Source organism: Rhinolophus sinicus, linkage group LG01 (assembly GCF_036562045.2).
Source record: "Rhinolophus sinicus isolate RSC01 linkage group LG01, ASM3656204v1, whole genome shotgun sequence".
Lineage (NCBI taxonomy): Eukaryota > Metazoa > Chordata > Mammalia > Chiroptera > Rhinolophidae > Rhinolophus > Rhinolophus sinicus.
Window position 1 is genome coordinate 160470104 of NC_133751.1, and position 15359 is coordinate 160485462.

The 15359-nt window shown below is 52.1% G+C and overlaps 1 protein-coding gene across 3 annotated transcripts; it reads left to right on the forward strand.

Moving 5' to 3' along the window:
• The first annotated feature begins 410 nt into the window (after positions 1–410).
• On the forward strand, positions 411–14206 carry LOC109451219 (homeobox protein Hox-D10). Of its 3 annotated transcripts, none has more exons than XM_074338343.1 (3): positions 411–2395; positions 3143–3598; positions 13238–13369. In XM_074338343.1, exons 1-2 carry the CDS (start codon positions 1615–1617, stop codon positions 3376–3378), a joined length of 1017 nt encoding a protein of 338 aa, XP_074194444.1. In that variant the 5' UTR covers positions 411–1614; the 3' UTR covers positions 3379–3598; positions 13238–13369. The 3 variants fall into 3 exon arrangements, with proteins under 3 accessions (XP_074194444.1, XP_074194442.1, XP_019594831.1); XM_074338341.1 differs by lacking the exons at positions 411–2395; positions 3143–3598 and adding exons at positions 7196–11897; positions 12984–13103 and having other exon boundaries at positions 13238–13374; XM_019739272.2 differs by lacking the exons at positions 411–2395; positions 3143–3598 and adding an exon at positions 7206–11897 and having other exon boundaries at positions 13238–14206.
• Positions 14207–15359: the final 1153 nt, after the last annotated feature.

The following is a 15359-nucleotide window of genomic DNA, read 5'->3' on the forward strand; positions in this document are numbered from 1 at the left end:
TTCCCTGAATCCGGAGCCCAGGCCTTGCCTGGACCCCCAGGCTAGGAAAGAGGGACGCAGCAGCCACCGAGGAGAGTGAGGCCTGGGGCGAGTGGATGGGGCGGGGGTCCTCAGGGCTAAGTGGTACAGAGTTGGTTTGAGCAAGGAGGCAGGAGCTGATGAGACCCCCCTCCCCAGAGCCAAAGGACCTGGGTAGGGGGTGGCGCAGTGACCCTGACGGCCCGAGAGTACGGCAGGGGACTAGGGGAGATGCGGCGGATGCGTAGGCCTTGGCGGGGCTCCGACGCAGGGAAGGGGCTGAATGTGAGGCGGGCTGGTTCCAGTCCAGGCCAGAAAGCAGAGAGGGTGAGGAGGACAGAGGCGCCGGTGGTTTATGTCTGATTTTTGAGGGGGGGGGGCGGGGGACAGAAGCTGGGCACCCTGAGAACAGAACTCCAGATCCTTTTGTTCATCAGACCTCCCAGCTTCTAGAGGGTCCCAGGGTATCTTGGACGGCTGCATTCCCTTTTTGCTTTAGCACTGGGAGAGAAAAAAAGCAGAGAGGCGACAAGGAGGGAGATAGAGACTGTGACACACAGCTAAGGGAAAGGAGGAGAGAGTATCAGGGGACAGAGAGACAGAAGAAAGGAGACAGGAAACTAAGAGGAAGGAAGAAGCAAAGAGGAAACAAGAGGGGGGAGTGAGAGAAGAGAGTACAGGAGAGAAAGAAGTGAGAAGACTGCAGGGAGACGAAGGAAGGTGAAAGACAGGAACAGAGAGAGAGGAGGACGACAGGGCCGAGTGGGAACCAAGGCCCAGGCCCGGGTGAGCTGTTGGTAGGATTTTGGCGTGGGTTTCTTGAGGCTGGCACTCGAGCTCCTGGGGTCAGGAGTGAAGAGATCCAAGTTACTCCGCGGTTAACGCGCCTGGCAGAGAACTATGTAAATCAGGGCTCTTTGCGCCCCCAGAGCGGCGCAATCACGCCCCTTGAACAAGAAGCAACAAGCTCCTGGCGGGCTTGCTGCAGAGGGTGGCGGCGTCGCGGGGGAGGGAGCGGCTGCAGGAAGGGGTGTGGGGAATGGGAACCTCACACCCTCACACCTAGTCCCTTGTGCCCAGGGCTGGGGCTCCCCCTCCGCTCTCCACTCCTTTCCCTTCCCCCTTCCTCCCCCTTCTTCCCCCTCCCTCCTCCTCCCCGCCGGCCTGGGTCCGCGTACTTAAAGCGGCGCGGGCGGGCGGGCGCGGGCGGGCGGCCCAGCCGGGCGGTGGCAGATGCACCCAGCAGTGGCAGCCGCCGGCGGCGCACAGGTGACCGGCCTGCAGAGCAGTCTGGTCAGTGGGCGCACAGGGAGAGCTGGCTGGAGAGGAGGCCGAGCCGCCCCCAGCGCGCGCGTCTCGGCGCCAGAAGCCGTCTCGGGGTGTGTTGGCGAGCGTTGATATAGATATAAGGACATTTCTCTCCATGGCGTCACGTGACATAATTACCACCAGAATCAATCAAGATGAATTGCACGTCAGCGCCCGGTGGGGATTTTTGCTTAGTTGATCCTGGCCCAAGCCTCTTGTGCAATCGATGGCTCAGGTTGGCGGCGCGGGGAGCGGCCAGGGGCTCGCAGGCGCGCACGCCCCGGAGCCATGAACGACTTTGACGAGTGCGGCCCGAGCGCAGCCAGCATGTACCTGCCCGGCTGCGCCTACTATGTGGCCCCGTCGGACTTCGCGAGCAAGCCGTCGTTCCTGTCGCAACCGTCGTCCTGCCAGATGACTTTCCCCTACTCTTCCAACCTGGCGCCGCACGTCCAGCCCGTGCGTGAAGTGGCCTTCCGCGATTACGGCCTGGAGCGCGCCAAGTGGCCGTACCGTGGTGGTGGAGGCGGCGGAGCTGGGGGCGGTGGCGGCGGGGGCGGCCCGGGCGGGGGCGGCGGCGGCAACGCAGGGGGCTACGCTCCCTACTACGCGGCGGCGGCAGCGGCAGCGGCGGCGGCAGCGGCGGCCGAGGAGGCAGCCATGCAGCGCGAGCTGCTCCCGCCCGCGGGCCGCCGGCCGGACGTGCTCTTCAAGGCGCCGGAGCCGGTGTGCGCCGCGCCGGGGCCGCCGCACGGCCCCGCGGGCGCCGCCTCCAACTTCTACAGCGCCGTGGGCCGCAACGGCATCCTGCCGCAGGGCTTCGACCAGTTCTACGAGGCCGCGCCCGGGCCCCCGTTCGCCGGGCCGCAGCCCCCTCCGCCGCCCGCGCCGCTGCAGCCCGAGGGCGCTGTCGATAAGGGCGACCCCAAGACGGGGACCAGTGGCGGCGGGGGCAGTCCGTGCACCAAGGCGACCCCCGGCTCGGAGCCGAAGGGGGCGGCAGAAGCCGGCGGTGCAGACCGCGAGGGGCTCCCGGGGGAGGCGGGGGCTGAGAAGAGCGGCGGCACAGGTAGGCACCGAGCGCGGGGTGGGCGGCTGGGCCCCGGGGCCGCGGGTGCGGGGGGGCGGCGGGGGCCTCCCTCTGCTTGCGCCGTTTTATGTGCTACTTTATAAGCGTTCGAAGGGGTTTATACATCCTATAAGATTTCCCCGGCCGTTGTAAAGCGTGTTTACGATAGGAAACCAATTTAGGTGGGCTTAAGGTAGACTTCGAAGAGGACATTAATCGCTGCAGAGAGCTTTCTCTCAGTTTGGGGTGTGTGTGTGCTAGAGACCATGGAGGGAGAGAGGGGAGATTTCAAGCCAACCTGTGAGTGTGGACACTCGAGCCTCCTGTTTTTAAGGGTGGGATGGGGAGGGGAGAGTTTGATCCGTGAACTGGACTTTATCCAAGCCTCTGGCTGACACGCGCTGCAGGCTGGAGTCGAGCAGATGCCCCGGTGTGCTCGTGTTTCTCTCCCTTCAGGTTCCAGCTCAGAGCCTGCCTCACGCTCTGCTCGGTGCCAGGCTGTGTGTGTGTGTGTGTGTGTGTGTGTGTGTGTGTGTGTGTGTCCGGGCGTGAACACACGTCCACGCCCGCACTCTCTCCTGTGCCCGCCCATATATCATCCCCCACTATGCAGGCAGGGCCTTTCAGCAGCGGCAGGGGACGTCCCCAAAGGGCCGAGGCCTGGCCCTCACGCGGGCCTGGGCGGGAGGGTGGGCGGGGGTTGGCAGGCAGCGGCCTCTCTCACCCCTTGGTCTGTTTGCCTTGCAGTGGCCCCCCAGCGGTCCCGGAAAAAGCGCTGTCCGTACACCAAGTACCAGATCCGCGAACTGGAACGCGAGTTTTTCTTTAACGTGTACATAAACAAAGAGAAAAGACTCCAACTCTCTCGGATGCTCAACCTCACTGACCGGCAAGTCAAAATTTGGTTCCAGAATCGCAGGATGAAGGAAAAGAAACTGAACAGAGACCGTCTGCAGTATTTCACTGGAAATCCCTTATTTTGAGAGCTCCAGGAAGCACCCCTCTCCCCTGAGCCCCACTCACTCACCCTCCTCCCCACCAGCCTGCCTTCGGCAGGCCCAATGTTCTTGGGTTTAATGACGCCTCTTCTCTGTGGAACTCCACCATTCCTTCCCACGGTCAACTCGGGACCTCCCAGCGACCACTGCAGCCTGCGGATGAGGCCGGGGACTTGGCCGAACGGATCCTAATAAGGGGAAAATGGTAAATGCAAACGTCCCTTTACAATTTTACCGCCAGTGTGCTGTTGTTCTCCCTCCCTCTCTCCAGGTCTGCGTGGGGACGCTGTGGGATCTGTAGAGAGTTAGGCCGGCGCTGCAAGGCACTTGTTTTTGTTCTGAGTTTAAGGGACCCTGCCCTTCCCACTTGGTGAACGCAGATTATTTAAAATCTGGGAAATGTACCTTTGGTTTGTCGTATCAAGGCATGAGTCACTGTCTTGTGTGTGAATAAATGGTTTCTAGTAAAATGGAGGTTACAGCTTCAATACACTGTATGAATTTTCCTCTTTGAATAAGTTTAGTGTCTGATTAGGACATTTTAGTGACCAAAATCTTCACCCCCATGCAACTGAAAATCAAGTGAAATGCTTTTTAATTCCATTAAAATAAGAATTGTTCCTTTCTACTTCACCTAGGCCACCCTGGTTTTAAAAATCATTTTAGGGGTGAATTTCTGAATTGAAGATGTGTCCCAGGTGCTGCCTTCTCCAAGCAATGAGGTCGGGGCAGCAGGAACCTATAAAACAACACTGCTCCCACCCCATTCTAGCAAACTTGGAATTTCTGAAAAAACAAAAACCATTTTTAAAAAAACTGGTTAGAAAATCTAAATTCACTCTTAACAAGGTATCAAGGATCCAATGTCCCTTAAAAGAAACCAAAATTAGAACCCTCCATTGAAAAAAATAGTTTGCTGAAAGGAAGTTATCAGTGGGGAGAGAGGGCTTGGGGTGCTTGCCGGTGTCACAGCCAGGGAAGATAAGCCCCATTCCTGGAATAGGGCCCGAGGCTGCAGACCCACTTCTCACCACATTTATCCCTTCAAGTTAAAGAATGTGGTGGGGGCTGCACTGCACTTTATGTTGCAGGGCCAGGCCAGGCTGTTTACAAAACCTTGAACTGTCTAGACAACACCATAAAAGCCAAAGTTCTAAACAGCTTAATTGGGTTATATTATACACCTTCTGGTGGGCCCAAAAGAGATTTCCGCAATGTGCAATAAACTGGAGGAGTGAGAGAAAGCTTCTTTCTCTGAAAAGAGTAAAGTGAATCTTATGACTCTTAACTTCGCATAAGCCCAAAGTAAAAAAAAAAAAAAAATCCATAAGATAGACGCATCGCATGCCTCTTCCAAAGAGGCAAGCATTTCTAAATGCAAAAAAAAATTTAATTGCCAAAGCTTTTGGGGGGGGGAAGGAAAAACATAAGTGCATAAGTGTATGCCTTTGAACTTCCAAAATGTCAAGGTCATCACCTTTAACCTTTCTGAATAATTAGGCGCCTTAAGGTTCTTCTGTGATATTCATCCGCCACCCACTCTCACACACACATGCTCACACACATCCAGATCCCCACACACATTTATGACCACACAGAATTATATGGGGGCTCACCATAAATCTAAGCAAATTCCTAATTTCAGGATCAATAAGCTTAATTTCCCTTCAAACATTTGCGTAATTCAATAGCAATTGACTTCTTTTTCAAATACTGATTTGATTAAAATGTCTACCAGAATGTTTTTAATACAGCTAGAAAATGCTGGGGTGTTTTTTGGGGGGTCATAGATAGTCCCCTTTGCTCTAAAGAAGAACCTTGCTTTTAAAAAGCAGACATTTGAAAAGGAAGTTCTATTCAGACTTACACCTTCGTTATATTAAAAAAAATTGTCACACTGTCAAATAAATTATTGCGCTTTCTATGATATGAAACAAAAGAAAATATATTGTTCTCAAAAGCGTCGCACAACCTTTGGTGAAAGATGCAATAGACACAAAGCCTACAATTGAATAATTTCGTTCGGAAGGGGATTCCTTTGTTTGGAATTCTGGGTGTCCGTTACAATGTCAGTGCCCTAGTAGTATGATCATTCCAGGAGCTTAAAATGGTTTATTTCTTTCTCTCTCCATGTATCCTTTCTTTCTTTCTTCCTTTTTTTTTTTTTTTTTTTTTTTTAACTGCGGCTAATTGTATCAAGCTTGTATGTCCACCACCTTAGGCAAGCGATACCATTTCCCGTTTGCATGACCTTGGACAGCCACACGGGGGCGTGCTCACGTTCCAGAAGCCGCGTTTGGCAGAGAGGCTGTGGTACCGAGTCTTTCCGTTACTGGATTCTAATAAGCAATCAGCCCGTTAGAAACAGGCGGCCGCTAAGGTGTTTGTTTGCTGTTGGTTTGTGCTAAGCAGCCATGAGGTGTGGGAAGTTGTATAAAGACAGAGATAAGGGAACCAGCCAGATTTCTGAAAAAGCGATCTCCTAATCGTTGTCTCCTTAAAGATAAAGCTGTTGCAAAGAATACCTTGTTATAACTTGGTGGTATCGAGGAGAGATTTTTAAAAGGCAAATATGTGCACTTCGAAATAGTAATGCGACTGCGCGTTAATTCAATTAGGGGAAATCAATATTCTAACTGGTTTGAGTGCAGAGAGTGATATGAGGATAGGACCACCCCCTTCCAAAAACCGCGTCTGCTTTGCGCGCTCTCCGACCTCCTGGGACGATTAAAAGGCTTTTGTTTAAAACAGATCAGGGCGCCGGCAACTTAGCTGAGTGTGGTCCCAGAAAATAAGGGACGCGTCGGAACGGAGGGGGTCGTTCTGGGCGAGGAAGTCTCCCCTCCCCCCAGGGTCGTGCCTGGCGCCAGGGGCTACCGGTAGCGACTGGGAGGCGCAGGCAGGACTAGGAGTTGGGGAGCCCAGGGCCAGGCTGAGCTGATGCGGCGGCGGGAATCGGCAGACTGTCCCGGGATACGTTTATACTCCAAGGCGTCGTGGAATGGGGAATACATTTGAAGCAAACGGGCTTTGCATTTGACAGACTCCTGGACACCCTACCAAGTCGCCTGCTGGCCTTGAGCACGGAGTTCGATTTTGGGACCAGCTCTTGGAAGCAGTTTTCTTGCCGCGAGCCATTCTAGCCCGTGTCCCCTTTGCAAAGTTCCTGACATGGGGGTGGGCCTGTGTCACCATCAGAGGTCCAAAAGGGAGGTTCCAAAAGGGAGGGCTCCAGGACGTGAGCTTCCTAGGATGGGTGGCTGTCCCTTCCCCAAAGTTCATAGTGAAGCGCACCCAAGCCCCGGAATTAGTGCGGGCCTGGGTTGACTCCGCTGTCTCTGTCTCCTCCCTCCAGGCCCTGGATCAAAAGCCCTGGGTCCACCCCTGAGAGCTGGCATCTGCTTCAGCGGTGGCTGAGGCGCCATGAGCACCCCAGTGAGGCGCCAGCCAGAGGCGTGGGTGTTCCCTGTGGGAACCCCGGGCTCCAGCCTGTCAGACTGTGGGTCCAGCTTGGCTATTGTGAAGCTACATTTTCCGGGGCCTAACTCGGACCTCAGTCCACGTGGGGTGAGAACTCCCTTCCCCAAATATCGTTGTGTTCCTCTTTAGGTGGCTCCAGAGGGGGGCGCATGTGGCCTTGCAGGGGGCCTCTTGACTTTGACTGGCAGCCTCCCCGAGCAGAACGCAGTTCCTTTTCTCCCTGTGGCACCTAAGACGGACCTGAAAAAGGCCAGGGGATTGGACCAGGACTTTGGTTGGGGGAGGGGGGTAGGTCCAGGACAGAAGGGGTCAGGCTGAGCCCTTTTGATCTTCAGAGCTATGGGGCTTATACAGGGTGGCCATGTATCTTGAGTAGCCAAAGTCTCAGATCTTGAAGTGGAGGGGAAATGCGCTGAGTAGGAGTCTTTTGTGTCTACAATGGAAAGAGGCTCCCTGGCTGCTGGCCCTTTTGCGTGTCTCCATAGACCCCCTTTTCGCGTTGGTGGTAGCTTCCCCAGCCTCTCCATTTGCTCCCTTGATTTCTTGATTTCTTTTCACATTGGCTGGGAGGTGCACCGTGCAACCCGGAGGGGCCCCTGGGGGAAGCAACTTTTAAAATTTGTCTCCATCCACTCTGCCCCCAAAGAGTGGCACAACCCTGAGGCCAGGCTGCTCAGGGCCCAAATTCAGGGTGAACCTAGGAGCACCCAAGTCCATTCAGGCCCGGGGCTGCTGCAGTTCTTCCCGGTTACAGGAGAGCACAGATGCAAGCCACTCCTTGATTACAAATACTAATTTCTTGCTAAAGTGACCCTTTCATTTTTTTTTTTGGGGGGAGAACTTTGCTGGAGAGAAGAATGTTTGGTATAAACATGGATATTCATCTCCTTTATGGTGCAATATTGATTTATTATTAATGGTAACTGCTCCCACTGATCTAAGGATGATCGAGAACAGTGGCTATGCAGCTACATTAGATACTCGTAAGCAAAATAAGGTTGGCCTTGAAAGCCGCTGCCTTTTCATTCTATTTGCTTCATCTTAGCCTTAGGGTCTTGGGCAAACTTTCTATCCTCCCCTGCCATATCATTCTCTTGTATTAAAACTATTTTGCTTGATTTTTATGATAAAATCTCTCTGAACTAGTGGAAGTCTCTGGCGTAAAGGAGGTGATGTGAGGGCAGAAGTTTGAAAAAGAATAAATTAGATTTGTGATAATAGATTCAAAATTATATCTGATACACATTTTTTTTTGCGAGTGAAGAAGACCTATTTAAAAACAATTTCAATGGGGGGGGTGACTTTGAGCTCGAAGCCACCAGGAGCTGAAACAGAAAAGCCCTCACATTCAGAAGGCAGATTCTGCCTGTTCTGGCTCACCGAAGACCTACCCGGTCCATGAGGAATCGCTGTTTTTTAGCCTGCATGTTTTCTTCATGTATAAATAAAGATTATGAAAGGGCATTTGATGGGCATAAAATTCCCAATTAGATTGAACAGTCTTGCCTTTGGCGTGGTACAGGGAGAATTGGATAACCGAGTTCCTGGCAGCTGCCCTGGCCGAGGTGCACAGGGACGGTGCTGGAGCGCCAGGCTGGCGTCAGGGCGCCTGCCGAGGGCGCGGGTAGCGGGCACTTTGTCCAGCCCTGGGCACCGTTAGCTGTGGCTGGGATAATGATCTCTGCCTTGTGAGAAAGCAATTTTCGGGGTGCTGGTCAGTGGCTGTTAGCTTTGAACAGGATCTTAGCAGACTGGAGTTAAAAGTTGCTTTTTGTTTTGTTTTTGCCTTCCTCACTCCTCTCCCCCAAGCTTAAAAACAGACACCCCTGCCGAAAGGTAATGTAATGTTTAAACCTCAAACTTTGCCGGCCCTGCAGTCGCAGTCGGAGCAGTTAGAGACGCCAGGCTTTTAACCTGACAATGATGTTGTATTTGAACAGCTGCATAAAGGTTTAAAAGGTCTGTCTCATTGCCACCGCAGAGTTGTTTTTTTTTTTAAAGGGGTTATTGTTTGGGCGAGGGCACTGCGAGGGGACAGACGAAGCCGTCCCAAGGCCGAAAATAATTCCCAACCCCTGTTCCCACCAGGCCAGGGGAGATTCCTTTTGGGGTGAGGGGACAAAGAGTTTGTTGGAAAACGTTTTTGTGAAGGAGCAACGGGGCTACTAGGTCCTGCAGAATGCTGGGCACTTAATGAGCATCGGGCTCCAAAGAAATGTTCTGCTGAGGTGGAAACCCAATTTGCCCACAAGTTCAGTCTGTGGGCCTGAAATCCAAGGCCAACCCATGACAGGGAATGTGGGGAGAAGAAAACATGGATGCCTTCCCAGACAGAGAACTGGTTCATGATCAGAGTTGGGGTGGGGGGGATCCTTTTCCTCTCTCGGATGCAGAGAAGGGGATCCGGAAGCCACAGGACGACTCCAGCGCCCTGGCCCGGCCCCTCGACCGGGGCAAGCCTCTGGAAATCAAGGTTAAAGCTCCCCGCTGCTGCCTCGAGGCCCGAGCTTCCGAAAGGCTGCTCACCCGCCTGGAACCAGAGAACGAGGGAGGAAGTTGTTGGAGAAGTTTCTCATAAAACTCCGAGTTTCCATGGTGGTGATGGTGGTTGTTCTTTAATGAGCTCGACCACAACCCCAGACCAAATCCTCTTTATAGAACTTTCTCTCACCAAAGGAAACAGGGGACTAAGATTCTTCCCCCACCTCCTTTTTTTTCTCCCTCCCCTTACCCAAGCAAAACCATGTCAAATAATTTTAGGAATTGTCCAAAACTATAAAACTCAACTTCTGACAAAAGTATAGCTTTTAATATTTGACGATTTGTGTTAAAACAAAAATTGACCTCCTTAGTTAGTAGTGAAGGGGAAAATCAATAGTATAATTTTCAATAATTCATAAAGCGAACGCCATTATGCTAAATCTTAACTATTAATCTTATCCTTTACAAAGTCTCGATTGATTTGTTAATAAAATATCTTCCCGTGTGTGGCAACAGCGGGTATAACTCTTTAAAAACCTTCAAAAGCAAGAAAATTACCAAGTAGCCCAAGAATGTAGATGAGAATTTTATTGATCGCCCTGATTCTCCTTAATATGTATTAATAAATTCCACAACCTTTTGTACCTTGCACTTGTCAGAAACCAATGCTTTTACAAAATCCATAAAAGGAAAACATTTTTCTTTGCAGAAGAACCAAATGACACCTTTGCATCTCTCTCTCTCTCCTGCTTGGCCCTGTCAGTTTTCTAAAACTTCTAGAGTCTGAGGGCGAGAGTTTTCCTCTTTGAAAAAATTATTTTCTTTTTCTCTTCCTTCCTTCCTCTTTGCCCTCCATTTATCAGGGTTTGTGGGGAGGAGAACCTCAGTTTAGTTTTCCTGCTGGGAACCCAAGGGCCTCTTTCGCGGATTGCAAACTGCTCGACGAGTGGATTGTCTCCGGTCTGAAAGCTCCCAGCGGCCTGGCCCGCAGAGGTCGGGGTGTGGTTCCTCAGAAAGCCCAAGGCTCGGGTAACTCACCGGGGCGCGGAGGGGCCCGGAGGCCGGGCGGGCAGGCCGAAGGAGAGGACAGCGCCGGGGCCCAGCCGGTCCTCGAGGCTCTGGGGTCGGCCAGCTACTTGGCCTCTCCGCCCTCGAGGCCCTTCTTGCCTCTGCTCCCCAGGATACCTTAGCCGCCTCTTTGCGCGAGAGTTTTTCTGTGGACACCTGGGGTGGATGTCTCAGAGCCGAGGGAATCGACTCACCTTCCCAGGCTTCCCGGGACAAAATTAACCAGCCTGGGCCCCCACCCCCGCCCGGGTCCCGGTCCTCTCGGGCGCGTTCTGCCTGGGTGTATGCCGGGGGGAAACGCTTCTGTGCGCTGGCGCCACCGCACTCCGGCTTCCCTCCCCAAAAGTATCCTCCCGGAAGCCCCTCCGGCCGAGCCTTTCCTTCCGCCAGCGGGGCCCAAAGGCCGGAGTTGGGGACGCGAGTGGGGCAAGCGGGCCAAGCGAGCCCCGGGTAAGCTGGCGGGCGGCGGAGAGTGCTGGGTGGGTTGTCTCCAGCGCGCACTATCTCGGGCGCGTAGTAGATGTCGCTGTTGTCCGTGCTTACGCTGCCGGCCGGCCGGGCTCTGGAGCACGTGACCTGCGAGGAGGCTGCGGCTCAAGGCCATTTTCAAATCTCATTGGCTTGGTTGTCATGTGGTCGGCAGAGGCATCCACAATTACACGGGGAATGTTTTCCTAGAGATGTCAGCCTACAAAGGACACAATCTCTCTTCTTCAAATTCCTCCCCAAAATGTCCTTTCCCAACAGCTCTCCTGCTGCTAATACTTTTTTAGTAGATTCCTTGATCAGTGCCTGCAGGAGTGACAGTTTTTATTCGAGCAGCGCCAGCATGTACATGCCACCACCTAGCGCAGACATGGGGACCTATGGAATGCAAACCTGTGGACTGCTCCCGTCTCTGGCCAAAAGAGAAGTGAACCACCAAAATATGGGTATGAATGTGCATCCTTATATACCTCAAGTAGACAGTTGGACAGACCCGAACAGATCTTGTCGAATAGAGCAACCTGTTACACAGCAAGTCCCCACTTGCTCCTTCACCACCAACATTAAGGAAGAATCCAATTGCTGCATGTATTCTGATAAGCGCAACAAACTCATTTCTGCCGAGGTCCCTTCGTACCAGAGGCTGGTCCCTGAGTCCTGTCCCGTTGAGAACCCCGAGGTTCCTGTCCCTGGATATTTTAGACTGAGTCAGACCTACGCCACCGGGAAAACCCAAGAGTACAATAACAGCCCCGAAGGCAGCTCCACAGTCATGCTCCAGCTCAACCCTCGCGGCGCGGCCAAGCCGCAGCTTTCGGCTGCCCAGCTGCAGATGGAAAAGAAGATGAACGAGCCTGCAAGCGGCCAGGAGCCCACCAAAGTCTCCCAGGTGGAGAGCCCCGAGGCCAAGGGTGGCCTTCCAGAAGAGAGGAGCTGCCTGGCTGAGGTCTCCGTGTCCAGTCCCGAAGTACAGGAGAAGGAAAGCAAAGGTCGGTATGAGCAAAGTTGTCACCCCAGCGGGGCGCGCAGCCCGGGAGCCCGGCAGAGGGGGAGCACCTGGGTGCCCAGCGCCGCCCGGGCAGCCCAGGTGGGGCCGACTCGCAGGTGCAGCTCCTCTCAGCTTTTAGAGAAGCAGTCTCAGTCCGGAGATGGTCTCCGCTTCTCCGCGGTTGCCCTGGCCCTCCTGGCTAGTCCTGGCCCTACGTGATGGCGCCCGAGCAGAGGAAGGGCTTGCCGGGTTTATTTTTCCTGAGCTAGATCTGAAATGCAACAAAGGAGTGCAAATGAAACCTGCGGCTCGTAAACACGGCCCCAGAATCTCCTTTCTCCCACTCAGATTTGCAGTCCCAGCTTTACCTTTCACCCAATGATGATTTTAAGGTGGTCCAAGGCACCGTGTTCGTGTTCAAGTGTATGCACCCCGCATCTTGCGAGCTTGGAGGCGGCAAGGGGAACCAGATGGCTTGGCTGTTTGGCGCTTGGGCCGGGGGAACAGAGCTCCCTGCCTCTGTGGGGCTAGGTAACCTTGGCTTTGTCTGGGGGAAAGTGCAGCAAGCTTTGTAATCCGTTTGCAAAGGGGGCAAAGGCGAAAGAGGGGAGAATGGAATCTGCATGGCCCACCTGACAGAGCTAGCCTTAGGGCTGGGCTAGGGCAAAGAGCCAGGGGCTCTGGTTTTTTGAGAAGGAACCTTGCCCGTGAGCCTCTCCGCCAGTGTCCAGAGGTAGGCCACATGAAGAAGCTATATTTCTAGGGGAATGCCTTTGTGTGAGGGCAAGAAGGCAGAAGAATTCAGGAAAATCTGGGGAATGTAACAATGCCCAGGCAGGACTGAGGGAGTGTACTCAGTTCCTTGGTTATATATTGAAACAGAATGGACACCTATGGGGCTCCCCCAACTGACTCGGAGAAGTGGGGAAAACGTGGCTGACTTGGGGACCTGAGGGAGCAATGGGGTTGGTAGGCTTGTCTAGGCTGTGGCTTGCTTTCTTCCACTCCAGCCTTGTCATAAGCTGACCACTTAGAATGTTGCTGGGGAGATCCTGAAAGTTTACTGTTGTACTAATGTTTTGTGCAGGTCAGAAACTTGAGAGAGAGAACCCTGACACAGAGGGCGAGAGTATCCGCCCATCGTGTCATTTGGGGCATTTAAACTAATCTGGCATCAATTACAAATCCCTTCCAGGGCCCACCTCATGTGAGTAATGTTTAATACCAGTATTTCCCAAAGCAGCCTGGCTGCCAGCGGGGTCATGGCCAAGGGTACATTTGAACAGACAGAGAAAAAAAAAATTCTTGATTTTTTTCTTCTTCTCCCTTTAATTTTGTTAGAGGAAATCAAGTCTGATACTCCAACCAGCAATTGGCTCACTGCAAAGAGTGGCAGAAAGAAGAGGTGCCCTTACACTAAGCACCAAACGCTGGAATTAGAAAAAGAGTTCTTGTTCAATATGTACCTCACCCGCGAGCGCCGCCTAGAGATCAGTAAGAGCGTTAATCTCACCGACAGGCAGGTCAAGATTTGGTTTCAAAACCGCCGAATGAAACTCAAGAAGATGAGCCGAGAGAACCGGATCCGAGAACTGACCGCCAACCTCACCTTCTCTTAGGTCCGAGGCCCGTGGAAGGCCAGGATCAAAGAGGGGGCACTGAGTTCCAGGGCCGAGTGCTGGAGGACTCGGAAGGCGGAAACAAAACCTTCATTGCTCTTTGTTTTGTTTTGTTTTGTTTTCCTGCTAGAATGTGACTTTGGGGTCATTCTGTTCGTGCTGCAAGTGATCTGTAATCCCTATGAGTATATATATATGTATATATATATATTAAAAAACTAGCACGTGTAATTTATTATTATTTTTCATCGTAATGCAGGGTAACTATTACTGCACATTTTCATTTGAGTCTTAACTTATTGGAACTGTAGAGCATCCATCAATCCATTCATCCATCCAGCAATGTGACTTTTTCATGTTTTTCCTAACACAAAAGGTCTCTGTGTGTGATTAGTCCATGAGCTCATGGCGTTTTGAATATCAGTACTTAAAAGTACTTAAATTACATATATATTTAAAAAAGATTAAGAAAACCCACAAGTTTTGGGGGGAGGGGGCCTAAAAAGCACATTACAATGTATCTTTTTGCAAATGAATTTAGCAATTGTCCTTGGTGAGATGGAATATTGACGATTTATGCCTTGTAGCCTTTCCTTGTGGTGCATCTGTGGTTTGATAGCGTGCAACAGCAACCTGTCTTTTCTGTGCATGTTCTGGTCGCATGTATAATGCAATAAACTCTGGAAATGAGTTCGCTCCTTCTGCTTTCTGAAATGGAAATGTAGTGGAAATGAAAACTTTTGGTGAGATTCTCTTCCTGTCAAACTGCTTGTTTGGGGCAGTTGAGGGGAGGCATAGAGAGCAGGGGAAGGGATGTGGAAGAGAGAAGCTGGAGCAGGCCTAGGGTCCTGAAATTTGGCAGTGGTGGGGGGAGTGATACCCAGCCTGGGTGTGCTGTTTCCATAGTTGGGAGGAAAGAGAGTCCTCTTTTCCCTACCCCCCAACGATTGAATTGAATTCTCAATGGGTGTAAATTTCTCTCTAGCCCGAGCCTGGTGAGTAAGTAAGCCTGTGCCCAAGCTGCTTTTTCCTCAGAGCTCCCTCTCTTTGGTTTCAGTTGTGTTCTTTTTAATGCTTTCAGTAGGGTCTTGGCAATTTCTGGCTGGCGTGAAATCCTCAGGGGCTGGGTTGAAACCAGTCTTGACCACCTGGAAACTGCATGGCCTCCATTGCAGGAGCAAGGACAAGCTCCGTTTAGCATTGCATCGGATTCAGTTCTGCCCCCCATTCCCTCATGCTCACCCTCATCCCAAGCACAAGACAGCCAGGCCACAGCAAAGCAGAGGATGGATGAGTTTTGCCATCCCGCTTTGCCCTAATTTCCTTATGGAAAAATTTTATGCTCAGTCATTACCTATTAGTGGCACACATGAAATTGTTTTTAAGGAAAAGAAGATTTTCCCCAGTAAATCCTTCCTCTGTTTAATTACAAAATGCTGGTTGGAGCCACTGTATCTGGGAGGCAAGAAAATGTATAAAGGGTGACCGAAAGACAATTTGCACATAAACATGACTTCCTATGAAGTCCAATGTTTCAGCTGCCACCATGGCTTGGAAAACTCCAGCTTTCACCAGTATATATATTGCAGGATCCTCAGCCCAAGAGATTGCAGACTTATCTAGTCTTGCCAGGGAGAAGGGAGGAGAAGCCCTGGGGAGAATTGCTGACAGAGAATTCGTTACCCCTGGTTGTGCTGCAGTTTCAAAGAGTCTCCAACAGCTTCAAGCAGCTTCACAAAAAACGTTGTTCTTCATTTCTAAAAACAATATATTTATGGGCTCTAAGCCTTACAGCCCTCATCCAGGGAGTCTGGCAGACTCCGTATTTATTCAGAGTTTTAAAT

Bases quoted from the DNA above. Each gene is read 5' to 3' on its own strand.
- LOC109451219 (XM_019739272.2), top strand. From the start codon at position 10,943: ATGTCGCTGTTGTCCGTGCTTACGCTGCCGGCCGGCCGGGCTCTGGAG. The intron at 11,898-13,237 runs GTCGGTATGAGC...TAATTTTGTTAG, and splicing joins ACAGGAGAAGGAAAGCAAAG to AGGAAATCAAGTCTGATACT.